The sequence below is a fragment of the Malaclemys terrapin genome, chromosome 14 (assembly GCF_027887155.1).
Source record: "Malaclemys terrapin pileata isolate rMalTer1 chromosome 14, rMalTer1.hap1, whole genome shotgun sequence".
Lineage (NCBI taxonomy): Eukaryota > Metazoa > Chordata > Testudines > Emydidae > Malaclemys > Malaclemys terrapin.
Genome location: NC_071518.1, coordinates 38,313,884 through 38,339,175, shown reverse-complemented (window position 1 = coordinate 38,339,175; position 25,292 = coordinate 38,313,884). Strand labels below are relative to the sequence as shown.

The following is a 25,292-nucleotide window of genomic DNA, read 5'->3' as shown; positions in this document are numbered from 1 at the left end:
CCACTTTAAGATCCGTTTATACTGTTCTGGCAGTAAATGAGAATCAGGCCCACCATCCTTCTTCCACCTGTTCCGCAGCATATTAATGGGACTATTTACATAAGCAAAAGCTATAGGAACATGCCTTAATCCCATACTTGACTTTAGGGTATTTTAAATTATTATTTTAACTTTGACATAATTATTAAATATATATTATTGATTGATTATAGGTAAGCTTACATTAACATATACTAGTTGAGAATTACATTAAAACAAATATAAGCTTTTCTTTTGGTTCAAACTATTCACCATTAGTGCTATATATTCTGAAACCTGCATAACAAGTTTGATTTGCAGTCTAATTGAAATTTATTCCAGTACATAGAATTCCTTCTATTAAGGCTATGAGCAGAGGTTTCAAAATATTTAGACCATGTTGTCTGTTTCAAGGTAATCTGTACATTTTGACCACATTTTGTGGTATATCTTAATGTTTGTCCTTTTTCAATAGCTAGTTTGTTCCTTGGATGCTGCTTTCAGCACACGGGGAGGCTACGGTTTGTTATAAGTCTCTTTTCTCATCCATATCAAGGGGATTCTATGCTTGGCAATCAGCAGTGCCAGTGGCAGAAAGGGTTTAACACTGTCAGGGTATGTCTACATTGCAAACAAAACCCCGTGGCAGCAAGTCTCAGACCTGGATCAACTGACCTCCCAGGGCTCATGCTAGGGGCTAAAAATAGCAGTTTAGATGTTCCTGCTCAGACTGGAGCGCCAGCTCTGAAACCCAGTGAGGGTGGGTCTGAGAGCCCGAATGGCTACACTTCTATTTTTAGCCCCATTGCACAAGCCCCATGAGCCTGATATATAGAGCTGGTACTGTTTTGCCAGTAACATTTGGTATTACAGTTGGGATTTGTAACCTGAACTTTTGCATGTATATATATTTTCACATGAAGTGAAGAAAGGTACCCCTTTGAATATATCTAATATAGTATCTAAACTTTTTTTTTAATTTTAGAAAGTTTCAATGGCATTATATATGCTTCATGTCGCATTTTGTGTTCTACAGCCATTTACGGTATAACTATAGATACACACACACACACACATTTATGGATAACATTTTAATGTTATCACGAGTCTTGTCTACATTAGGAAATTACCAGTTGCCAGCAATAGATGTCATCAGTGGCTGCAGCTGAACTAGTTCTAGAAATGGTCTAACTGCAAACAGAGGGGAAAAGCCACAGAGCGAGTGTGAGGTAAACTTGCAGGCAAAGTTGCCTGACAAGTGAAGCTTGTTCGCTGCTACAGAGGCAGCTTCTCTATAGCTCACCAGAGAAGACGTCTGGTCTGACTAAATTTACCAGGTCTGTTGGACTGGGATTCCCATTGTGAAACTTAAAATATCCAAGGGAGACTGAAGGGATATGGATGAGGGACTACAGGCAGGTAGGATGAGGGATTGGCAAGGGCTGTAGTCAGCAAGCAAGTTAGTCAGCCTCACTGCCCAGCCCAACTCCCCAATTCCAAGGCCCTCTCTCCATTCCTCCAACTCCCTTACCTCACTCACTGTGGATTAAGGTAATATCTTTTACTGGACCAACTTCTGCTGGTGAAAGAGACAAGCTTTTGATCTTACACAGAGCTCTTCTCTGAGCCTGGGCTTGAAGAAGAGCTCTTTGTAAGTTCAAAAGCTTGTCTCTTTTACCATCAAAAGTTGGTCCAATAAAAGATATTACCTCACTCATCTTGTCTAATATCCTCGGACCAACACGGCTACAACAACGCTGCATTCTGAATGCACAGTGAAAGTTTATATTTGTTTTTAAAATATTGTGTGTTTAACATAATACAGCCTATAACCCTATGCCTGGATTAGTGACATACAGTTCTATGGTATCAGCATATACAGCTTCATGGGGGGAGACAGTGTTAGTTCAAAGTTGGCACAAAGCTCACCTTGCGCTCCCTTGATCCTGAAATGGCCGTGTGTTGGGCCAATCCCCTGACAGAAAAGCAGCCCAAGGGCTTGCTCTGAATTATGCTGGATGCCAACAGCCCCCCAATACCTGACACCTCAGCTGAAGATTGGCATTGTGCCAGGGAGCCCTAGCCATTGCGCCAACTCTATCCCATGCACCACCAGCAAGGAGGAGGTGGTGCAAGGATCACTGCACTAGATCTGTACCAGAGGATTCCACCAAACTGGAGTAATCCTTCTGGTGTCAGATAAATTGACTATCTGGCCAGATTCTGCTGGAATCACACTGCAAAGCAGCAGCCCCAAACCTGAGACCTCCTGGCCCTATATTGTTTGGTGACCCTAAACATAAATTCCAGAATGCAAAGTCACACATTTTCCTCAGCTTCTAAACTAGCCTGGCTGTGGGCCCGCATATTGATTGGGACACTTAAGATATGATGCTCAGAAAAACTGCATCACATGGAGGTTGCACTAAGGTGAGATGAAATCCCACATGTCCTGTTGCCGCATCGTGGTGTATTGGCCCAAGTAAAACTGGTGGGTAGGAAGAAAATCGAAGATTTGGGTTTAAAAATAAATGTTATTGGAGACTGACTTAGAAGTAGGTTAGTACCAAAAATGATCTAGAGAGGGTGACCATTGTAGCCTGATTTAGGGAGTACTAATAATATTAATTTTTATTTATTTTTATTGTATTTAATTTAATTTGATTAATAATATTAATAATAATTAATTGTTAATATTAATTAACATGGGTTTTAGGCTTGCTAATTGGTTTGATTAGAAGATAAACGTTTTTGTTTTTAATAGGCTTTACAGAATTTGCAAAGGATTTTGGGGGGGGTCTGACAGGAAGCTCACACTGACACAGATATAGCCTTAAAGATTTTTTATTAAAATTAATAATAGTAAGTAAATGGTAAAATACTTAGAGCTACAAAGTTACAATTGCATTACTGCTATTTGAAAGATACATATGAGGATATAGTATTATATGCAACAAAGCTTTGGTTAATATACTTACTTTCTTTTTGACAACCTGGTGGTAAGAGACACAGGACCAGCCTTGCAGTTTAGGTTTTTTAATTTTTGAGTGCGGGATGCAGTACTTAGGAAAAACTAATGCTAAGAGCTATTAAAACTGACTAGGGTTTACTTGACTAACTTAAACTTAAAATTAAAACCTAATAAACAAAACTAAGAATAAAACTTAGGGAAACCAAGCTTAGCCTAGTTTTTTTAAAACTTAAAGTTTAAGAAGAACAAGTACAGCCTACTAATAGTAGTAGTTATTGTAAATAGATAGAATAGACAGAGAGATAGAGTAGAAATAGAACGTAAGTGAGAATGATAGAGCGGAGTGCTTTAGTGAGGTGGGTTATTTTTTTTATAGGGCACAATTGCTGGAAATTTTTTTTTATGCCCAAATTTTATTTTGTACCCACAAAATGTTAGGATATGCTTACTCCATAGGCTAGTATGTATGTGCGTATTGATGACACGTACCTACACACATATGTTTTTTTGTGGTGTACCTGTCAAGTTTGTAGGTACAAATTAAAAAAAAAAAAACACATGCCATTTTTTATTGTTTATTGGTTTAAATAAAAGGTTATAAACCCAGGCATGAGTACTTATTTATTTAGGTAACAAAATATAGGTTAACTTTGCTTTTTAAGTAAAAGGTTTTAATGTAAACATACTAACTTTGCCTTAGCTTAACATACAAAATATGGCCTGTAGGTTTTTTGCATTACAGCCAAACTTCCTTTAATATAAATTTATAAACCTATTACAATAAATCAAATACTTAAACTATATATATATATATATATATATACACACACACACACGAGCAAGCAGGTTAGCCATATAGGCTACACAATAGAGCCCGTTTTGGCCGGGATGGTCCCTTTTTTAAGCCCCGTCCTGGCCATCCTGACTAGGGATAGCTCAGTGGTTTGAGCATTGGCCTGCTAAACCCAGGGTCATGAGTTCAATCCTTAAAGAGGCCACTGAGGGATCTGTGGAAAAAAATCCATCTGGGGATTGGCCCTGCTTTGAGCAGGGGGTTGGACTAGATGACCTTCTGAGGTCCCTTACAACCCTGATATCCTATGAGGAGATTGGCTTATTTTGGCAAAAATGGGCATTGGTTCAGTTTGCTTTTGCCAACTTTATCAGTTGCCAAGATTAAGCCCAATGCCCGCTTTTGTCAAAAAAGCGGGTGTGGGGAAAGTGCGAGGGGGGGGGAGTGAGCCGTGACACCAGCCCCGCACAGGGAGGCAGCAGGGCTCGGACGAGGGGGGAGGGGCAGGCAGGGCTCAAGCGAGTAGCAACGCCAGCCCCAGCCTCGCACGGGCAGTAGGCAGGGCTCCGGTGAGCAGCGATGCCAGCCCCGTGTGGGGAGGGGAGCTCGGGCGAGCAGCTCGGGCCAGCCCCGCACAGGCAGGGGGGTGGGAGTGGGGGCTCAGGCTAGCCCCACTTGGTGTCCCTTTTTCCCTTTGGGAAATATGGTCACCCTATACAGAGATACCAGAATGAAACTGAAGATGTTAAGAGATATTTGTAACTTATTCGGATAGTGCTCAAATGTGCAAGGTGCTTTCCAAACAGAAAAGAATGAGGTTTACCTATGAAACGGAACTCACTGCATTCACATTCTATCAGAGCTGCATTCTCCAGGAGCCACAGTAAATTATCATCATTGACTAAAGTAGGGTATTTTCCCACCAAGTCTAATGGCAGAAAACAGTAATGCACTTCCTCTTCTGTATCAAGTAATGGTGTATCCATCAGCCCCAAGGGAGCTTTATCATGTAATCCTAGAGGGAAATCAGAGGAGATCAATACACAAAAAAGGAAAATTGCCATTGATTTTGTTACTTCTGTTGGTGGAAGGTACAAAGAGTTCTTCTTAGCATGGGTGTTTATGTCTCCTCTCTGAACACAATATGACACATATCAAAGACTAATAGTGGGAAATAGAATATATGGTTGTTAATGGGGAGTTTTCAGCGTGTGTGTGTGTGTGTGAGAGAGAGAGAGAGAGAGAGAGAGACAGACAGACAGACAGACAATTCGGGGGATCTGTTTATGTACAACATATTAATTCTGTTTGATTCTGGGGATTCTCTGTGTGTATTTGTGCCAGACTGCAAACTCCATTTTGAATGTGGGGCTTGTCTGCCTTCTCTGTTGCCTTTTTACCTTCATTTTGGGATGAAATTTCAAGGGATGGTGACACAGGGTTAACAAAGGAGGGCTGTTAGATCTTGATAGTCTTCTATTCTACTGAAACACCCTTGGGACAAAGAAGGCAGACTAAGAAAACTAGTCCATCTAGGTAGGCTGCTAACTAAGCAATAGATCACCTGGCATGGGGACTTGGATCAATAATCTAGAAAATATAAAATTGCTGCTAATAAAGTTCGCAGATGACACAATTTACCAAGGGTCATGGTGGATTCTCCATCACTGACAATTTTTAAATCAAGATTGGATTCTTTTTCTACAAGATCTGCTGTAGGAATTATTTTGGGAAAGTTCTCTGGCCTGCATTATACCGGAGGTCAAACTAGATGATCACAATGGTCACTTCTCGTTTTGGAATCTATGAATCTATGATTGGTAGGGTGGCACATAATGACTAAGACCAGTCACTGATCTAGAATCTGGATCACTTGGTTAACTGGGAACAATCAAACACCACACACTTCAATAGAGCCAAATGTAGGATCATTCAGGAGCCAAGAATGTTGGCTACACTTGTCAGATGGGGTACTGATTCCTGGAAAGCAGTGACTAAGAAAAGGACTTAGGGGTCATTGTAGCTAAGCAGCTGAACATGAGTTCCCATGGCAATGCTGTGGCAAAGGGGGCTGATGTGATGTCTTAACAAGAGAGTATTGAGTAGGAGTAGGGACGTGGTGTTTCCTCTGTATACAGCATTGGTGAGACCCACACTGGATACTGCACCCAGGTAGGTGCATGCCCTGCTTGGATGCACACACCAAAATCCCCAATTGTATGTGCATGTAACTAAATGTGCACCTTTGCTTTCATATAATCAGTCATCTGGAAACTGAGCACGTCCATACAAAGCACAACATATTAAGGACCTTCAGATTCTAAAGGGTTTTAAAAATCCTAGTCTTGGCTGAACACAAGTGGGTGTTTATGACCTACAGAGTGTGCTGAGTAATTTAAAGTACCAGGTACATTCACAGAGAGGAGGACTGGGACATCTACCTGTAAATGCTGGGCTTTTGATAGGAAACTCTGATGGCTTGCTGATACATTTTTGCGTTCTCCAGTAATTCATGGATGCTCTTTCAGCTATTGGTATATCTGCAGGTCGCACACGCAGATTATGTTTCCCTTCCTTCAAATTGTCTAAAGTCTGTTAAGATATAGAAAAGTTATTGACTATTTTAAATTCAAATAAATAGTTCAAAACATAAAAGAAGGCACAGATGATACTTTAATGCATGGTGAACAGCCCTTTGCATCCATAAAAAAATGCCATGGAATATTGTACAATAAGTCTGCAATAGCTTCTATAGGTATGATCAGGCCCAAACTTAGAACGTCCCTATTTATGGTAGAAATAAGAATGGCAGGTGGATTTTCATAGGAATGTGTAATCTAATTAGAGCCCTCATATATTCCAAAAAGTGCATTTGGGTCTACATGCCTCGCCCCGTGACAGTACAGTACAGCCAACATTCACAGTTTTATCACAAATCTCACAATATTTTGGGAAGGGAGAGGAGGGTAAAGGCTTTTAGGAATTTCTGATTTCTACCTTCAATGTTGTAAAGTTTCACCCTTACCCCAAAGGGTCACCATCTCCTATTCCTGTCAGTGGGACTGAGCAGGGGTGCAGAGGATAGATGGGAGGGGAGGGGCAGAAGGCCTAGGGGAAAGTGGGGAGCAGTAAGGAAACTGAGGTAGAAAGTGGAATAGGCAACGACCTACTAGGCCTGGGTAGGGCGGGGGATAAGTTTGTTGCTCCCACACACCAGGCAGGAGGTAAATCCCCTTCAGGTAGCAAACAGGGAGGCCTACATTTTTGTGTGTGCATTTAAAGTTGAACTTTGAAAACGAGATGGTCATGCACAAAGTGGGGTAAGCAACTTCTCCCACGAGATGAAAATCCAGAGGGGTGAAAAGCAATGTGCTATATTAGTTTTTAAAACTCTCAGAAATCTCGCCTGTTTGTTGTCTAACTCTTGAATGTTAAGCACTTTGATTTGGCAATATTAGCATAGAAAATGAGAAATAAACAGGCCCAGCACAAAGGCTGAAGGACCTGCTGGGTTCTGATGACATCATGATGGTAGGCTATTGGAATTAACGGACTAGGAAGGGGAGTGTACAAGGGTTTACCGGGGCTCAACCCTCTCTGGGGCGGCGGGGAGCCACACCGGCTCACTACCCATTGGTGCTTGGGTACTTCGTGCAGCTGCAGGCTCTCCCTCGGCAGCCCTTGCGGTCCTGGAAGACACAGTAAGCCCGACCCTGGCTCAGGGCGGGGCACCAAGGCTACGTCAGGGGCTCAGGCCGTCTGTCAGGGCTGAGCAACCAGCAGGAGTATTAAGCCCAGGCCCTAGGTCAGGGCAGGGCAACAAACGCTGAGTCAGGAGCTCAGGCCCTCAGTCAGGGCTGAGCAACAATAGTAGGCCCAAGCCTCAAAAGACCTGGGAGAGGGGGAGACTGCCCACCCACTTCACTGCGTCCCAGCCCAGGGCCCTAGCAGCGGCAGAAGGCTCGCTGCTGTCAGTGGGGATCCTGGCCGCAACACACTGACATAGGCTCTAGCAGTGCTGCAGCCAGACTGGGGTCGACTGCCCCCGGACTACTTCCACACTCCCCCTGGGAGCCTACCTGGGACCTGGTTTCAGTCTCTGGGGGATCCAGGATCATGGGTTTGTCAGGGCAGGGACTGATCGGCAGGTCCGGCAGCTCCTCTGGATAGCGGGCGCAGGGCAGGCCCAGCCAGTCCTGGCAGCTGCCTTGGGCCACAGGGTTGTCCCAGCCACGAGCTAGGCTGGAGACGTCTGGTCTCTCCAGCGGCTGGGGCCTGACTGAGCTGTGAGGGCGAGCTTTTATACTTCCGGGTCGCAGCCTGACCCTCTGAGGGGCGGGCTCAGAGCTCCCTAGCTCCGCCCACTCCGGCCTCCGGCCGGGCTCTTCCCCTTCCGGGGCGGCGGGGAGCCACACCGGTTCACTACAAGGAGTAAATCATAGAATGTCAGGGTTGAAAGGGACCTCAGGAGGTCATCTAGTCCCATCCCCGGCTCAAAGCAGGACCAATCCCCAGACAGATTTTTGCCCCAGATCCCTAAACGGGCTCCTCAAGGATTGAACTCACAACCATGGGTTTAGCCGGCCAATGCTCAAACCACTGAGCTATCCCTCCCCCAAATGTTTAGCTTCATATAAAAAGTGCCTGGTGCTAGTAGTAAATAGTATCTTATATTCAAAATTTTTGTTCCACCCAAACACCTTTTTGTTTTGTTTTGGCCACTGAAGCAAAAAATCTGTTGTTCACTCAACTCTACCTGGATTACATAAACCAAACATCAGTCCCAAGCACCAACCATTAAAAAGAGCTCTCATCCTACTTCACAGAGATGATCAACAGAATAAAATCAGTAAAACTTGTCCTAACCCAGACCAGAATGCAACCACCATCCTGAACTCCTGACTAAATCCAGCTCTATCACTCACAACAAAGGAAAGAAGTCCTGAGGAATGTCTACGTCCTTTAATGCAGGAAAAAGGGTACATACAATGCAACAAAGTAGCCCATATCCACCAACTGGGGCCACTCCCTGACCTAAAAACTAGAGTAAGCCAAGTTGATATTAATGAACCAAGAAAACATTTCTGGAGAAAAGTTAATAAACATGTTTTCTTTCATAATTTGGATGTGCGGAATCTGAAAGTGATGTTTACCAAGCTGAATTTTGAACTTTAAGGTAAATAAAAAGAAAAAAGAAAACGGTTACCATTTGTAACATAAAAACAGAAAATAAAGGAGAGGTACTAATTATGGAATATTTTACTAATTATGGAAACTGTGCTAAAAGAAAATGCAGGGAGCAATCTCTGTTGAAGATCAGACTCGCTGCTTCCTCTGGTCACTTGATGTTATGCACTTAAATTTTGTTGGTTTTGCCATAAGGATGACATTTAAAATTAAGTAAATGAACTACTTTTTCAGGTATTTTTGATATGCGAAGGCGTTAAATGTACTGCTATGCATTGCACAAAGTATCATCCGCGATATAGTAGTTATAGTTTATTTCTGTAAGTTCTCCTCTTTCAAAAACATAAATTATTAGTAGCTAATTATTAGCCATAACCACTAAGCTAACCTAAAGCGGACTTTTGCTTACAGTGTGTGTTGAGTATCCATTTGGATACCTAAGCCACGGCATAAGCTACATACTGGTAAATATAGATTATTTATTTATTCAATATTCATATGGTATTTATTCATTATATTTATTATTATCCTCGGGTATCCCATAGACAAAATATGAAGGCACTCTTGAACTAACAGAAGTTACTAGATCACAGGCCCTGGTTCTCATGGGAGACTTCAATCACCCTGATATCTGCTGGGAGAGCAATACAGCGGTGCACAGACAATCCAGGCAATTTTTGGAAAATGTAGGGGACAATTTCCTGGTGCAAGGGCTGGAGGAACCAACTAGGGGCAGAGCTCTTCTTGACCTGCTGCTCACAAACCGTGAAGAATTAGTAGGGGAGTTTATCTTTGAAAACTCATGGCGATCGGGGGAGGTCCCGGATGACTGGAAAAAGGCTAATGTAGTGCCCATCATTAAAAAAGGGAAGAAGGAGGATCCGGGGAACTACAGGCCAGTCAGCCTCACCTCAGTCCCTGGAAAAATCATGGAGCAGGTGCTCAAGGAATCAATTTTGAAGCACTTCGAGGAGAGGAAAGTGATCAGGAAAGGTCAGCATGGATTCACCAAGGGCAAGTCATGCCTGACTAACCTAATTGCCTTCTATGACGAGATAACTGGCTCTGTGGATGAGGGGAAAGCAGTGGACGTGTTATTCCTTGACTTCAGCAAAGCTTTTGATATGGTCTCCCACAGTATTTTTGCCAGCAAGTTACAGAAATATGGGCTGGATGAATGGACTATAAGGTGGATAGAAAGCTGGCTAGATCACCGGGCTCAACAGGTAGTGATCAATGGCTCCATGTCTAGTTGGCAGCCGGTATCAAGCGGAGTGCCCCAAGGGTCGGTCCTGGGGCCGGTTTTGTTCAATATCTTCATTAATGATCTGGAGGATGGCGTGGATTGCACCCCCAGCGAATTTGCAGATGACACTAAACTGGGAGGAGTGGTAGATATGCTGGAGGGTAGGGATAGGATACAGAGGGTCCTAGACAAATTAGAGGATTGAGCCAAAAGAAATCTGATGAGCTTCAACAAGGATAAGTGCAGAGTTCTGCATTTAGGACGGAAGAATCCCATGCACTGCTACAGACTAGGGACTGAATGGCTAGGCAGCAGTTCTGCAGAAAAGGACCTAGGGGTTACAGTGGACGAGAAGCTGGATATGAGTCAACAGTGTGCCCTTGTTGCCAAGAAGGCTAACGGCATTTTGGGCTGTATAAGTAGGGACATTGCCAGCAGATCAAAGGACGTGATCATTCCCTTCTATTCAACATTGGTGAGGCCTCATCTGGAGTACTGTGTCCAGTTTTGGAACCCACACTACAAGAAGAATGTGGAAAAATTGGAAAGAGTCCAGCGGAGGGCAACAAAAATGATCAGGGGTCTGGAGCACATGACTTATGAGGAGAGACTGAGGAAACCAGGACTGTTTAGTCTGCAGAAGAGAAGAATAAGGGGGGATTTGATAGCTGCTTTCAACTACCTGAAAGGGGGTTCCAAAGAGGATGGATCTAGACTGTTCTCAGTGGTACCAGATGACAGAACAAGAAGCAATGGTCTCAAGTTGCTGTGGGGGAGGTTTAGGTTGGATATTAGGAAAAACTTTTTCACTTGGAGGGTGGTGAAGCACTGGAATGGGTTACCTAGGGAGATGGTAGAATCTCCTTCCTTAGAGGTTTTTAAGGTCAGGCTTGACAAAGCCCTGGCTGGGATGATTTAGTTGGGGTTGGTCCTGCTTTGAGCAGGGGGTTGGACTAGATGACCTCCTGAGATCTCTTCCAACCCTGATATTTTATGATTCTATGAAGCACTCCTGAACTGTATCTTATGAACAATGCATTATTTGCCAACAACAAGTGAAAAGGGACAGCGTTGTTGCTTCTAGTGAACAGTGATTGGCTATAATACAAGAGGCAACCAATGCAAGACAGAAACTCCGGGGTTTCCAAAACAGGGATGCAACTGATAAATTTCTGTCAGCTCTTCAATCTGAATGCAGGCAATCATTACTTTGGCATAAAAACCATTATGCAACGTGCACAGATAAAGGTAAAATTAGCAGACTTGGAAATCCATTGAAGGTACTTGATCCCCCAGTAAGGGTGAACTGCAAACCCAATCTTGTGTTACAATCATCAAAACCTTGACAGTACTTCAGAGCAAGTTTCCCCCAGTGTACTGGAGTCTTTGCATTTTCTGCCAGGGTGGAAGTGCCAAACAAAAACTTTCTTCTGTAAAAACTGTAGAGAATGAAGGCCTAACAGAAGCCTGCTTTGGATTTTATGCATCTGTTCTGATAACATTTAACAACATAAGCCTAAGTAGAAGTATGTACATTAAGAAAATGCAGACTAATCATGTTTAGTGTTGCGCATGTGTAAGAAATTACAGAGTAATCGTATTTATGAGAACAAGAAAAGATACAGTAACTATAAAACTAGAAAAGACCAGTTTGGACTAACACTAATCTTGTACTGAGAGAGGAGGAGAGTTAACAGGGAAATGAGAGACTAATAGGTATGTATAAGAAAAGATAAAGTTATAAATAAGTTTGTGTAACAAAGAGAAGCTGATGCTGTATTGTCTGGTGCTGGACGCGACTGTGATGAGATCGTCCTGTTAAGCTTCTCACTTGTGAGTGTAATTGATCGCTACTCTGAGTGTTTTGCCTTAATAAATATTCATTACACCCATCTGCTGAGTAAGTGAACCTCAGTCCAACAACATTCAAAATGAACAAACAAATACATGAGGCACCAGAGTATGAACATGAGCTCTGTGTATGTGTAGCTGGTGTAAGTAACCTTATAGCCTCAGAAGGAAAATACCACCCTAACTGCTAGAAGCATTTCTTTGGAAAAGTAACAAAAAGTAAGCATGAAACCACTCAGTGAGGTATTGACTTGCCAGTGGTCTGAATTAGTACTGGGTTAAAACACTGCAGAAAAAGGCCATGTTTTTGAACTTTTTATGGACTCATTACAGTTTTCTCTCAAATGCAACCGATGGAGAGGTTCCACATTCATTTGTAAGCCATCTGGCAACCTTTTAAAAAAAAAACCAAAAACCATATTCTACATCTTGATGATGCTTATGAGTTCACTGTCTTACATGATCAATCTGCTTCAGAGAGACAAATATTATTAGTGCCGGTCAAATTCCACCATATCCCTTTCTCTGAACCAGTGGTTTTCAACCTTTTTTCATTTGCGGACCCCTAAAATATTTCAAATGGAGGTGAAGCACCTTTGGAAATACAACTTGTGGTCCGCAGACCCCTACCATAGAGTCTTAGACTGAAAACTGACTGAACAGAATTCAACTATAAATGTTGCACTTGCTTTGCATGGTATTTGACGCCACATGAGAAAGGGCGCTAACCTGTGGGCTTCTATGGTAATGACAACACGTCTGGGTTTTGACCTGATAGATGGGGGTATTCATTTACTTTTGATTGATCAGAAAAATGGAATGCCTTTTCTGGGATCTGAAACTTTATTTTCATAGTCACTTTTTGTGGATCCCTTAGACTGCAGGGACCACAGGCTGACAACCTCTACTCTAAACTGTTAGACAGAACAGAAGAAAATGTATCAACTATTACAATATACAAGACTGAGGTGGAAAATCAATTTCTCTCAATGATATATGTAGCACTGAAATTATGCTCAGATATACTTGCTCATCCCAGCTAAATGTCAGGGAGGAAGAGGCACTAGCTTGTGTCCCATAAAGTGATTACATGTTTTTGTGACTCCTCTTGGGTGGCCAGTCTATTCTTGAGGTAGGGGAAGTTGAAGAAAGTGATGATAACAAGGAGGAGGAAGAGGACACAGAAGATGACATTGCACGAGTACGTGAAGATAAGACACAGAAATCATATATGCAGTGTTGTTGTAACCGTGTTTGTCCCAGTATATTAAAGAGACAAGGTGGGTGAGGTAATATCTTCTATTAGACCAGTGGTTCCCAAACTGGGGTTCGCGAACCCCTGGGGGTTTGCAGAACATTACGGGGGTTCGCAAGAAAAAATTCATTAATGGTGGCCAGAGGACCCCGGCATTGGAGGCAGTAGGTGGGACCTGGTTGCAGGGCAGACAACCAGAGCCCCAGGGAGAGCAGGGCCGTACAGTTGGGGCTGGCAGCCCAAGCCCTGCCCCTCTCAGCGGGGGAGCCGGCAGCCCGAGCCCCAGGGAAAGCGGGGCCGGGCAGTTGGGGCTGGCAGCTCGAGCCCTGACCCCTGTCAGCGGGGGAGCCAGCAGCCCGAGCCCCAGCGCTCCGGCGGAACTGGCAGCCCCGAGCCTCAGGGAGAACGGGGCCGGGCAGTTGGGACTGGCAGCCCGAGCCCTGCCCCTGTCAGCGGGGGAGCCGGCAGCCCGAACCCCAGCGCTCTGGCGTCCGGCAGCAGGAGCCCCAGGGAGTGTGGATCCGGCAGCCCAGGCCCTGGCACAGGGCCAGTAGCCTGAGCCCTGTGGTGGGCAGGGTGGCAGCTGAAACCCCCAGACCTGCAGGTGGCAGCTCGGACTCCTGTCCTTGTCAGACAGGGGAAGTTGGCATGGAGGGCAGAGTGAGCAGGAGCAGTGCTGTATGTGGGGGGTGGTCCAAGCTAATTTGTACCTCGCAGGACACCCTCCTAGGGAGCAATCTTGTGGCGGAAGAAAAGCTGTTTGGGAGCCAAACCAGCCGGAAGCACGTTGTAGCCAGTGTAGCAGTGTTAAGGTGCCTCTGTAATTGTCACTCTCTCCGGAGTGCTGTTTTGCTTCAGTGAGACTTGAGTGAATCTTCTCATTTTCTAGTTTGTTGGTTGTTAGCAGTCTCTCTGTGTTGTTTTTATTACAACTTTTGTACACAAGTTCAATGGATAAGTGGCTGAAAAAGGAAAGTGTAAAGACGCAAGAATCAGCTAGTGTTTCCTCCAAGTCCACACTGTGGAACATCTACGTCTAATGATCATGATGGTCCTGGAAAGTCACTTACAAAGAAAAGAAAATATGATGATGATTATATAAAATATGGCTTTACATGCATTGGTGATCAAGAATGTCCAGAACCACTGTGTGTGATTTGTGGTGATGTTCTAGCAAACAGCAGCCTCAAATCTTTTCTACTTCGGCGCCATTTAGAAACTAGGCATCCTGCACAACTCGACAAGCCTGTTGACTTTTTCAAGCGAAAATTAGCTGAGAGGAAAAGTGACATTACCAGTTTTATATCCAAAGCAAGTACTGATAATGAAAATGCACTTGAAGCATCGTACCGCGTGAGCTACCGAGTAGCAAAAGCATCAGAAGCCCATACCATAGCAGAAAGCTTGATTGGTCCATGTATAAAAGACATAGTTCATTGCATGCTCGGAGAAAAGGCTGCAAAAAGGACTGACATGGTACCTTTGTCCAACAATACGTTGTCACGAAGAATTAATGACATGTCAAATAACGTAGAGACCATAATTGTACAGAGAGTGAAAAATAGTCCATATTATGCTATACAGTTGGATGAATCAAGTGATGTAGCTAATCTAGCTATTTTGCTACTGTTTGTACGTTATGTGAATGAAGGTCTGGTTGAAGAAGACTTGTTGTTTTGCCGACCACTGGAAGAACGTACAACTGGAGAAGATATCTTCAATCTGACTAATGCATATTTTCAAGAAAAGGAAATAGATTGGTCTCGTTACCTAGGCATCTGCACTGATGGGGCCACATCAATGACGGGGAAGTATACTGGATTTGTAGCTCGAACAAAAAAGGTTGCATCAAAAGTCTCTTGGACTCATTGCAGCATCCATAGACAAGCCCTCGCAACAAAACACATGCCTGAGGGACTGAAGGAAGTGGTGGACAATGCAGTGAAAATGGTGAATTTCATAAAATCACGGCCAACAAATTCCAGAATATTTCACGTACTTTGTGAAGAAATGGGTAACATACACGATTGTCTGTTGACCCATACTGAAATTAGATGGCTCTCACGGGGCAAAATCCTGGTGCGCTTGTTTGAGCTTAGAACGGAAATCCTAGTTTTTTTCAACAGCCACCCTTTCCACCTTGCCAGCTGTATGGAAAATAATGTCTGGCTCCAGAGCCTAACTTATTTAGCAGATATTTTCTCAAGAATTAATGACCTAAATTTATCTCTTTAGGGTCTCAATATAACAGTTTTCAACATGCAAGACCGAGTTGAATCATAGAATCATAGAATATCAGGGTTGGAAGGGACCTCAAGAGGTCATCTAGTCCAACCCGCTGCTCAAAGCAGGACCAATTCCCAACTAAATCATCCCAGCCAGGGCTTTGTCAAGCCGGGCCTTAAAAACCTCCAAGAAAGGAGACTCCACCACCTCCCTAGGTAACGCATTCCAGTGCTTCACCACCCTCCTAGTGAAATAGTGTTTCTTAATATCCAACCTGGACCTCCCCCACTGCAACTTGAGACCATTGCTCCTTGTTTTGTCATCTGCCACCACAGAGAACAGCCGAGCTCCATCCTCTTTGGAACCCCCCTTCAGGTAGTTGAAGGCTGCTATCAAATCCCCCCTCATTCTTCTCTTCTGCAGACTAAACAATCCCAGTTCTCTCAGCCTCTCCTCATAAGTCATGTGCTCCAGACCCCTAATCATTTTTGTTACCCTCCACTGGACTCTTTCCAATTTTTCCACATTCTTCTTGTAGTGTGGGGCCCAAAACTGGACACAGTACTCCAGATAAGGCTTCACCAATGTCGAATAAAGGGGAACGATTACGTTCCTCGATCTGCTGGCAATGCCCCTACTTATACGGCCCAAAATGCCGTTAGCCTTCTTGGCAACAAGAGCACACTGTTGACTCATATCCAGCTTCTCATCCACTGTAACCCCTAGGTCCTTTTCTGCAGAACTGCTACCTAGCCATTCGGTCCCTAGTCTGTAGCAGTGCATGTGATTCTTCTATCCTAAGTGCAGGACTCTGCACTTATCCTTGTTGAACCTCATCAGGTTTTTTTTGGCCCAATCCTCTAATTTGTCTAGGTCCCTCTGTATCCGATCCCTACCCTCTAGTGTATCTACCATGCCTCCTAGTTTAGTGTCATCTGCAAACTTGCTGAGAGTGCAGTCCACACCATCCTCCAGATTATTAATAAAGATATTAAACAAAACCGGCCCCAGGACCGACCCTTGGGGCACTCCGCTTGAAACCGGCTGCCAACTAGACATGGAGCCATTGATCACTACCCGTTGAACCCGACGATCTAGCCAGCTTTCTATCCACCTTACAGTCCATTCATCCAGCCCATACTTCTTTAACTTGGCGACAAGAATACTGTGGGAGACCGTATCAAAAGCTTTGCTAAAGTCAAGGAATAACACATCCACTGCTTTCCCCTCATCCACAGAGCCAGTTATCTCATCATAGAAGGCAATTAGGTTAGTCAGGCATGACTTCCCCTTGGTGAATCCATGATAAAAAAGTTGCAGTTCTGGGAAAGTTGTTTGGAAAACAATCAAACTGAGTGTTTCAGTAATCTTCATGACTTCCTGGCAGAACATAAACTTCAGTTGGATCAGTGCACTAAAACCAATATAACTGCACACCTAAAAGGACTTTGCACAACATTCAGGGATTACTTTCCAGCTATATCAAGCGATAATGACTGGATTCGCAACCCTTTTGATGATACCACTTTCTCAACACAGATATTGAACACTGAGGAAAAAGAGAAATTGATTGAGATCTCCTGTAATTACAAACTGAGAAGGAGTTTCAGAAATCTGTCATTGATCAACTTTTGGCTGAGTTTAAGAAACGAGTACCCCCTTCTGGCAGAAAAAGCTGCTGCAGTTTTGTTACCATTTTCAACAACATACTTATGCGAGAAAGCATTTTCGTCGTATGCACATCTGAAAACGAAATACAGGAACAGACTTGATGCCGAACCAGACCTGAGACTTTATCTTTCTCCAAAGGTTCCAGACTTCAAAGAGCTATGCAGAGCAAAGCAAGCGCATCCATCACACTGTGGAAATTTAAATTTAAAACCCTGGAAATATTCATTTTTAGAAGGGGGTTCACGAGATTTCACAATTTAGAGAAAGGGGTTCGCGGGCTGTTAAAGTTTGGGAACCACTGTATTAGACGAACTTCTGTTAGTGAAAGAGACAAGCTTTCGAGCTTACACAGACCTCTTCTTTAGGTCTGGAGAGCTATATGTAACCACAGAAACTTACATACAGAAGTTGGTCCAATAGAACATATTACATATTACCTCATCCACCTTGTCTCTCTAATATCCTGAGACCAACGCAGCACAACAACACTGCATAGACAGATACTATGTAAGGAATTAGGTATATACACTGAAAACGTGTTCTTAGATTCTGTGTCAAGGTATAAGTCACCAGCAGAGGTGAAGAAACAGGTTTTCTGTCAGTCAAAAGATGTTTATTTATCTATCTCTCTGTCAGATTTAAATTAAGCATTGTAAGCTGATATAATGGATGCCTATTTACATATGAAGTTATAAAAGAGGTTAGAAGTCAACAAAGCACAAAAGAGAAACTAACCACAGTACATACAATGAACTTTAGGGATATAAGAAGGCAAACAAGACACCCCCTTATCCTGCACGCAGGAAGTGCATTTACACTCATGAAAACGGGACCTCAGCCAACCTTGGCTGAAGATGCAGCAAAAGACATTGGGTGAGATACATTTCTTTAGACAGGAGGTTAATCTGTTGGTTAAGTTTAGTCTCTAGAAAGCATGTTATAATTTTGTTTCCAATATCCTTACTCACTATAACTTGAATCTTTGGTAATAAACTTCTTCTTGTTTTCACTATAATATAGTTAAGTGCTGTGATATTAAGCAAGGTACTTCTGCTTCTGAGTTGAATCACACAAGCTGGTGGGTACACTGTTCCCTTAGTTACAGCAGACCTGGTATTTCTATCAGTGTTCAATGGAAAAAGGGCTGGGTGCTACAGAGGAATGCTTCAAAGGGGCTTGGGGACTGAGGTGCACCTACTGCTAACCTGCAAGACAAGCTAAAGGCTTGCAGAGTCCAGAGGAAAGCATGTGAGTGGCTAAGCTGATGGTGTCAGGGAGTTGATACCCAGTTAAGCACAAGCAAGAGTCTCTCAAGCTAGATGCAGAGAGCAACCAGGTGATTCACAGTCCTGGGTACCCTGAGAACCATCACACACTCACGGGGGGTTTTTAAGAACAGGTTGGACAAACATCTGTTAGGGATGATCAAGATTTACTTGGTCCTGCAGAGCCTAGACTAGATGACCTCTTAAGAACCCTTCCAGCCCTATGTTTCTATGAATCTGTGTTTTTAATATGAGTAAGGACCTTTCAATGGCCTCTGATGGAAAGGTCAATTGTCATATTTGGGATTTATTTCTGTACTCAGCAGCCCATATTGAATGAGTGTACATGGAAATTAATTGTTAGGAATCCATTCCAAGCATCTATATATTCACACATACTCTGAAATCTTTATATGGTCATTATTATTTATGAATGAACAAAAGCTGTATAAAAGTAATACATAACATCACACTGTACCTGCAATAAAGGTGTCAGCTTCAAAATTAATGCTTGTTCATACAACAAATTCAATTCAGCACAGCTGGAAAAAGACAACTTTGAGGTATGTAGATAATAATGGACGTGTCTAAATGTGAATCCATCTCTGTCGATGAATAGTCTTGGGTTTTCAGATGGAACCAGGGTAGAAGATTCTTTCCAAAGCAGGGATTCTGGAAACTGAGCAATTTTACTTTTCGGAATAGAGAAATGCCAGCCGCCAACATTAAAATGAATTGAGTCCTCTTCTGTGGATTCATTAACTGTCTCTGGTTCCTTCTAATTGAAAAAGAAAATCATCTCAATAGGCTAGAGTGAACGGGTAGGTTCTGAAGCAGTGTCTTATAATAATTTATTTCAAAATGCCATTGGTCTTTACATTTGATTTTCCATTTAGTGGTAGCACATTTACTACACATTTTGGGCCTGATGAAACAAGTATGCATATGACCAATTACATTACCTACACAATCACTTGTGCATACAAACACCATATTTCACACAAATATGGTAACTGCGCATGCAAATTAGGCAAGCACATATGCATTTTTGTGCATACAATACATGTCTAAACTTTTGAAAGTCAGGGCCAAAATGTATAGTGAGTGTGTTATCACTGAATGAAAAGTAAAATGTAAAGAATAATATCATTTGTAGATGCTCAAATAAAATTGAGCATCTAGTAAGTACTTACATGGCCGACAACACTGGGTCTGACTATAACCACTTACACGAATGTTTGACAGAACTGTAACTCAGTTGGCTTCAGTGAAGTTCAGTGATTTATACTAATGTGAGAGCAGCCTGGCCCCAGTGTGTGTAGTAGCAGAAAACACATAGCAGTAAAATCCAAATAGAACAGCGCTAATAAGGTATTATCCTAAACAACTCTGAATAACACATTCATGCATCTTACAACTATCACAGAAAAATATGTTGTTGCTATCTAGAAATGCATATATTAACTATTATTATGGAAGGTCCAGTCACAGTTCTGATGATTTCATAAGGGGGGGACGGGGAGATTGCCTGGGTGCCCTAATAGTGAATTTCCATAGGTTAACACAGGGATCAGCAACCTTTCAGAAGTGTTGTGCCGAGTCTTCATTTATTCACTCTAATTTAAGGTTCCGCGTGCCAGTAATACATGTTAACGTTTTTAGAAGGTCTCTTTCTATAAGTCTATAATATAGAACTAAACTATTGTTGTATGTAAAGTAAATAAGGTTTTAACAATGTTTAAGAAGCTTCATTTAAAATTAAATTAAAATGCAGAGCCCCCCGGACTGGTGGCCAGGACCCGGGCAGTGTGAGTGCCACTGAAAATCAGCTCGTGTGCCGCCTTTGGCATGCGTTCCATAGGTTGCCTACCCCTGGGTTAATACATTTGGACTTCTTTTAAGGTGAACCTTAACCCTGAAGTACCTGGGTTTTAATGCTTGTTTTTGAGATAATTACAACATCCCTGTAAAGTTTTTACTCTAATTTCTCATACTCTTAACGTTAACTAATGCCTTAAGATCATTTTATCTAGACATTTCAGGTGAAAATTTATATATTTATACATTTATATCCATATGACAAATTTCTTTAATCAAGAAAGACTAAAGTTAGACCCGGTCTAGACTATGAAATTAGATTGGTATAACTACGTCACTCGGGGTGTGAAAAATCCACACATCCCAGCGCAACACAATTAAACCAACCTAACCCCCAGTGTAGACAGCGCTAAGTCAATGGGAGCGCTTCTCTTGACAACATAGCTAATGCCTCTCGGGGAGGTGGAATACCTACACCAATGGGAGAAGCCCTCCTGTAGGCATAGGTAGCGTCTTCCCTGAAGCTCTACAGCAGCTATTCCTGGGGAAATTCTGCACCAAAAATTCAAAATTCTGACCCCTAGCCTCTCCCATTCAGTCAGGCACATCTGACCCTGTCCCCGTGTGTCCCTGCACCTCCATTAGCGATTCAGCCAGGCATATCTGAACATGTCCCCATGTGGCCCTGCACTGCCACTCCCATTCAGCTCCTGTCTCAACGTTGTCACCCCACTAGGTCCTGTGCCTCTCCCCAGTCTGTTCCCCCACTAGCCCTTCTGAACCCCAGTCTTTGTGACCTCCCAGCAGCTCATGTGCCCTGCTTTGTCCATCCCCCCCATATCCCATGACTCCTCACCTGGCCACGCGGGCAGGGCACTGTGAGGAAGGCAGCCTCTGCCCCCTCACTCTCTGTGGCTGGCTGCGCCAGCCTCTGAGCCAGCTGCTCTCTCTTCTGACAACACATCAGCCTCTAGTGGTCAAAAGGTGCAATTGCAGCATGACTCCTTTCATTGCTTCCCTTTGCCTCCCCCGCAGAATAAATTATTCTGCGGGGGAAGGGGGAATCTGTGGGGGATATTAATTCTACACTTGCACAGCGGCACAAAATTCCCCTAGGCATAAGCAGGACAGCTGCAGCGTTTTAAGTGTAGACCTGCCCTTAGTTTGCAAAGTTTTGTGCAGGCATCCTTCACTTTGACATGGCACCCAAACCTTACACTGTTAAAAGTTCTCTCAACATACTTTTTGGTGCCGAATTCCCTGGTGTTTTTGGCTTTTTAAAGAATAAGGAATTGCAGGAATTTAAAGGAAGGAGAAAACAGTCAAGAGAAGAAAAAGGCTCCAGGGCTTGAAAGCCCTGCTGGCTTACAAAAGATTGCAAACAGGTCACAAAAGTTCCATAATATAGATTTATTTGGCTAGACACCAGTAGAAAAATCATTCTTGACCAAAGCCACAGACACTGAGGCCTTAGATAAGGGTGGCAGGGTAAGAGCTTACAACTTCATATCTATTTAGTGCCGTGACACTCACTGGTATACTGCTTGCTAAAGTTATGCTAAATACGATCCAAATTAAGCAACAGTCATAACTATACATGATCATTAGCCAAAGGTCTAGTCTACACTAGAAATTTACTTTGGTATAGCTACGTCTCTCAGGGATGTGAAAAATCCATACACCTGAGAGAGGCAGTTATACCCAGCTAATCCCTGGTGTAGACCAGCACTAGGTTCATGGGAAAATTCTTCTGTTGTCCTAGCTACTGCCTCTCAGGGAGGTGGATACCGTACGCCGATGGAAGAAGCCCTCCCATCAGTGTAGCCAGTGCGTATGTGCTACAGCAGGCTACTGCAGCGTTTTAAGTGTAGACAAGCCCTGAGTCGTTTTCCTATTGTTGCCCCTTTTGGCCTGAGCAGTTAGCCAATATCTGAGGCCTTGCCAGATGGTTTCCATGAGGAGAAGAAATTGATTATATGTCAGGTATTTCTTTGGTGCTATCCTGTTTATTTGCCAAGTCTAAAGTTCTGTTTCCTTGAACACAATGGGGGAAAAAACTACACAGGCAGTTTCCTTGCTCACAATTTCAAAGCCTGCCTCTCCAGTCCGTTCTGTTCCCTAAAGAGCTCCATATCTCTGCTTCACGTCTGGTCCATACTCATGACTGCTCTCTCACTTCCTGTTCAGTTTCTGCTTCTACCACACACAGATACACACAGCTGTGGCTAACCAATCCCCTCACCTCTGTGTTTGTAATTAGTCCCAGGAAACACAGGACAACAGGTAGACAACAAGGCTAACACTATGTCTACACTACAGACCTTACAGCGGCACAGCCACTGCAGCTGTGCCGCTGTAAGGTCTCCCATGTAGCTGCTCTATGCTGGCAGGAGAGAGCTCTCCTGCCAACATAATTAACAAACCCCTAACGAGTGGTGGTACTATGTCAGCAGGAGAGCGTCTCCTGCCAACATAGTGCTGTTCACACCAGTACTTTTGTTGGTGAAACTTTTGTCAGCCCGGAGTGTGTTATTTTTCCCACCCCGACTGACTAAAGTTATACTGACAAAAGTGCCAGTGTAGACATAGCCTTAGTTTCTGATTGGCCTTGTAATATAGCCATTGTCTTGGGCAATGGCTTCCTAATGTTTCCAGCTATCACTACATGAAGCAGCATTTAGTTGCTCCACCCATTTAACAAAGTTTGTGATTGTCTCTATATCAAAGACCCACCTGACAGCAGCCATTTACACTTCACTGTAAAATGTCCTAATAAAACAACTACCCTGATATAGTGTGTCCCACTGAAGAAGAGTATGCTGTAGTCATATTTTATAATTACATATCATCTTTCATTTTATACACATAAAGTGTCATGGAATTGCAGCCGCCTCTGGGGAGGAGAGCAACAGCTAACAGACAGGCACAGAGTGCACTACATAATTACTCCAGGGCAAACTAATGAACTCTTACTCTCACAAAATGCATCCTGGATTTTAATATCTACGCACTTCCAACACAGTATCACTATTTAAAGGTCCAGCCTGAAACAGCCACACAGTAAACTGCAGCAAACAATGAACTTGAACCTGGGCTCCTCTAAACTGCATCTGGCTTCAGTGGCTCTCCAATGGACCATCCTGCAGCCTGAAATCTCTGGAGTCAGGAAGTCTCAGAAAGAAAGGAACAAAACTGTTTGAGGACAGCCCAATCAACTCCAACAGGAACGCTGGGCTCCACACCTGGCTCTTCCACTCTCCAGCTGTGTGGCTTCTGTGCTCCAAGCTCCCTGCCTGTAAAATGACAATTACGTGAACTGCTCTGCATCAGTGAACGCAACACTCAGGGCTCGTCTTCACAGAAATAGGAAGTGAAGTAATGAAACCAACACTGTAGCATTTAATTTCAGAAGGGGGAACTACACAAAAATGAGGAGGTTAGTTAAACAGAAATTAAAGGGTACAGTGCCAAAAGTGAAATCTCTGCAAGCTGCATGGAAACTTTTTAAAGACACCATAATAGAGGCTCAAATTAAATGTATACCCCAAATTAAAAAACATAGTAAGAGAACCAAAAAAGAGCCACTGTGGCTAAACAACAAAGTAAAAGAAGCAGTGAGGCAAAAAGGCATTCTTTAAAAAGTGGAAGTTAAATCCTAGTGAGGAAAATAGAAAGGAGCATAAACACTGGCAAATGAAATGTAAAAATACAATTAGGAAGGCCAAAAAAGAATTTGAGGAACGGTTAGCCAAAGACTCAAAAAGTAACAGCAGGAAGCCCGCTAAACAACCAGTGGGACCACTGGACAATCGAGGTGCTAAAGGAGCACTCAAGGACGATAAGGCCATTGCGGAGAAACTACATGAATTCTCTGCATTGGTCTTCATGGCTGAGGCTGTGAGGGAGATTCCCAAACCTGAGCCATTCTTTTTAGGTGACAGATCTGAGGAACTATCCCAAATTGAGGTATCATTAGAGGAGGTTTTGGAACAAACTGATAAATTAAACAGCAATAGGTCACCAGGACCAGATGGGATTCACCCAAGAGTTCTGAAGGAATTTAAATGTGAAATTGCAGAACTATTAACTGTAGTCTGTAACCTATCATTTAAATCAGCTTCTGTACCAGATAACTGGAGGATAGCTTATGTGATGCCAATTTTTAAAAAGGGCTCCAGAGGTGATCCTGGCAATTACAGGCCTGTAAGCCTGACTTCAGTACCTGGCAAACTGGTTGAAACTATAGTAAAGAACAATATTGTCATATAGATGAAGATAATTTGCCTAGGAAGAGTCAACATGGTTTTAGTAAAGGGAAATCATGCCTCACCAATCTACTAGAATTCTTTGAGGGGATCAACAAGCATGTGGACCAAGGGGATCCAGTGGATATAGTGTACTTAGATTTTCAGAAAGCCTTTGACAAGGTCCCTCACCAAAGGCTCTTACGCAAAGTAAGCTGCCACGGGATAAGAGGGAAGATGCTCTTATGGATTGGTAACCGGTTAAAAGATAGGAAACAAAGGGTAGGTATAAATGGTCAGTTTTCAGAATGGAGAGAGGTAAATAGTGGTGTCCCCCGGGGGTTTGTACTGGGACCAGTCCTATTCAACATATTCATAAATGATCTGGAAAAAGGGGTAAACAGTCAGGTGGCAAAATTTGCAGATGATACAAAATTACTAAAGATAGTTAAGACCCATGCAGACTGCAAAGAGCTACAAAAGGATCTCTCAAAACTGGGTGACTGGGCAACAAAATGGCAGATGACATTTTATGTTGATAAAGGCAAAGTAATGCACATTGGAAAGCATAATCCCAACCATACATATAAAATGATGGGGTCTAAATTAGCTGTTACCATTCAAGAAAGATCTTGGAGTCATTGTGGATAGTTCTCTGAAAACATCCACTCAATGTGCAGCGGCAGTCAAAAAGGCGACCAGAATGTTGGGAATAATTAAGAAAGGGATAGAAAATAGGACAGAAAA

General features: G+C 43.1%; 1 protein-coding gene across 1 annotated transcript in view; it reads right to left on the bottom strand.

The window, feature by feature from the left end:
* Positions 1 to 25,292, bottom strand: part of KCTD19 (potassium channel tetramerization domain containing 19) — a 58,699-nt gene that overhangs the window by 30,293 nt on the left and 3,114 nt on the right. Inside the window, exons 2-4 of the mRNA XM_054049250.1 lie at positions 18,962 to 19,261; positions 6,224 to 6,374; positions 4,606 to 4,797 (exon numbers count right to left, since the gene is read on the bottom strand). Of these exons, the coding sequence (XP_053905225.1) occupies positions 4,606 to 4,797; positions 6,224 to 6,374; positions 18,962 to 19,261 (643 nt within the window). The remainder of the gene's footprint in view (positions 1 to 4,605; positions 4,798 to 6,223; positions 6,375 to 18,961; positions 19,262 to 25,292) is intronic.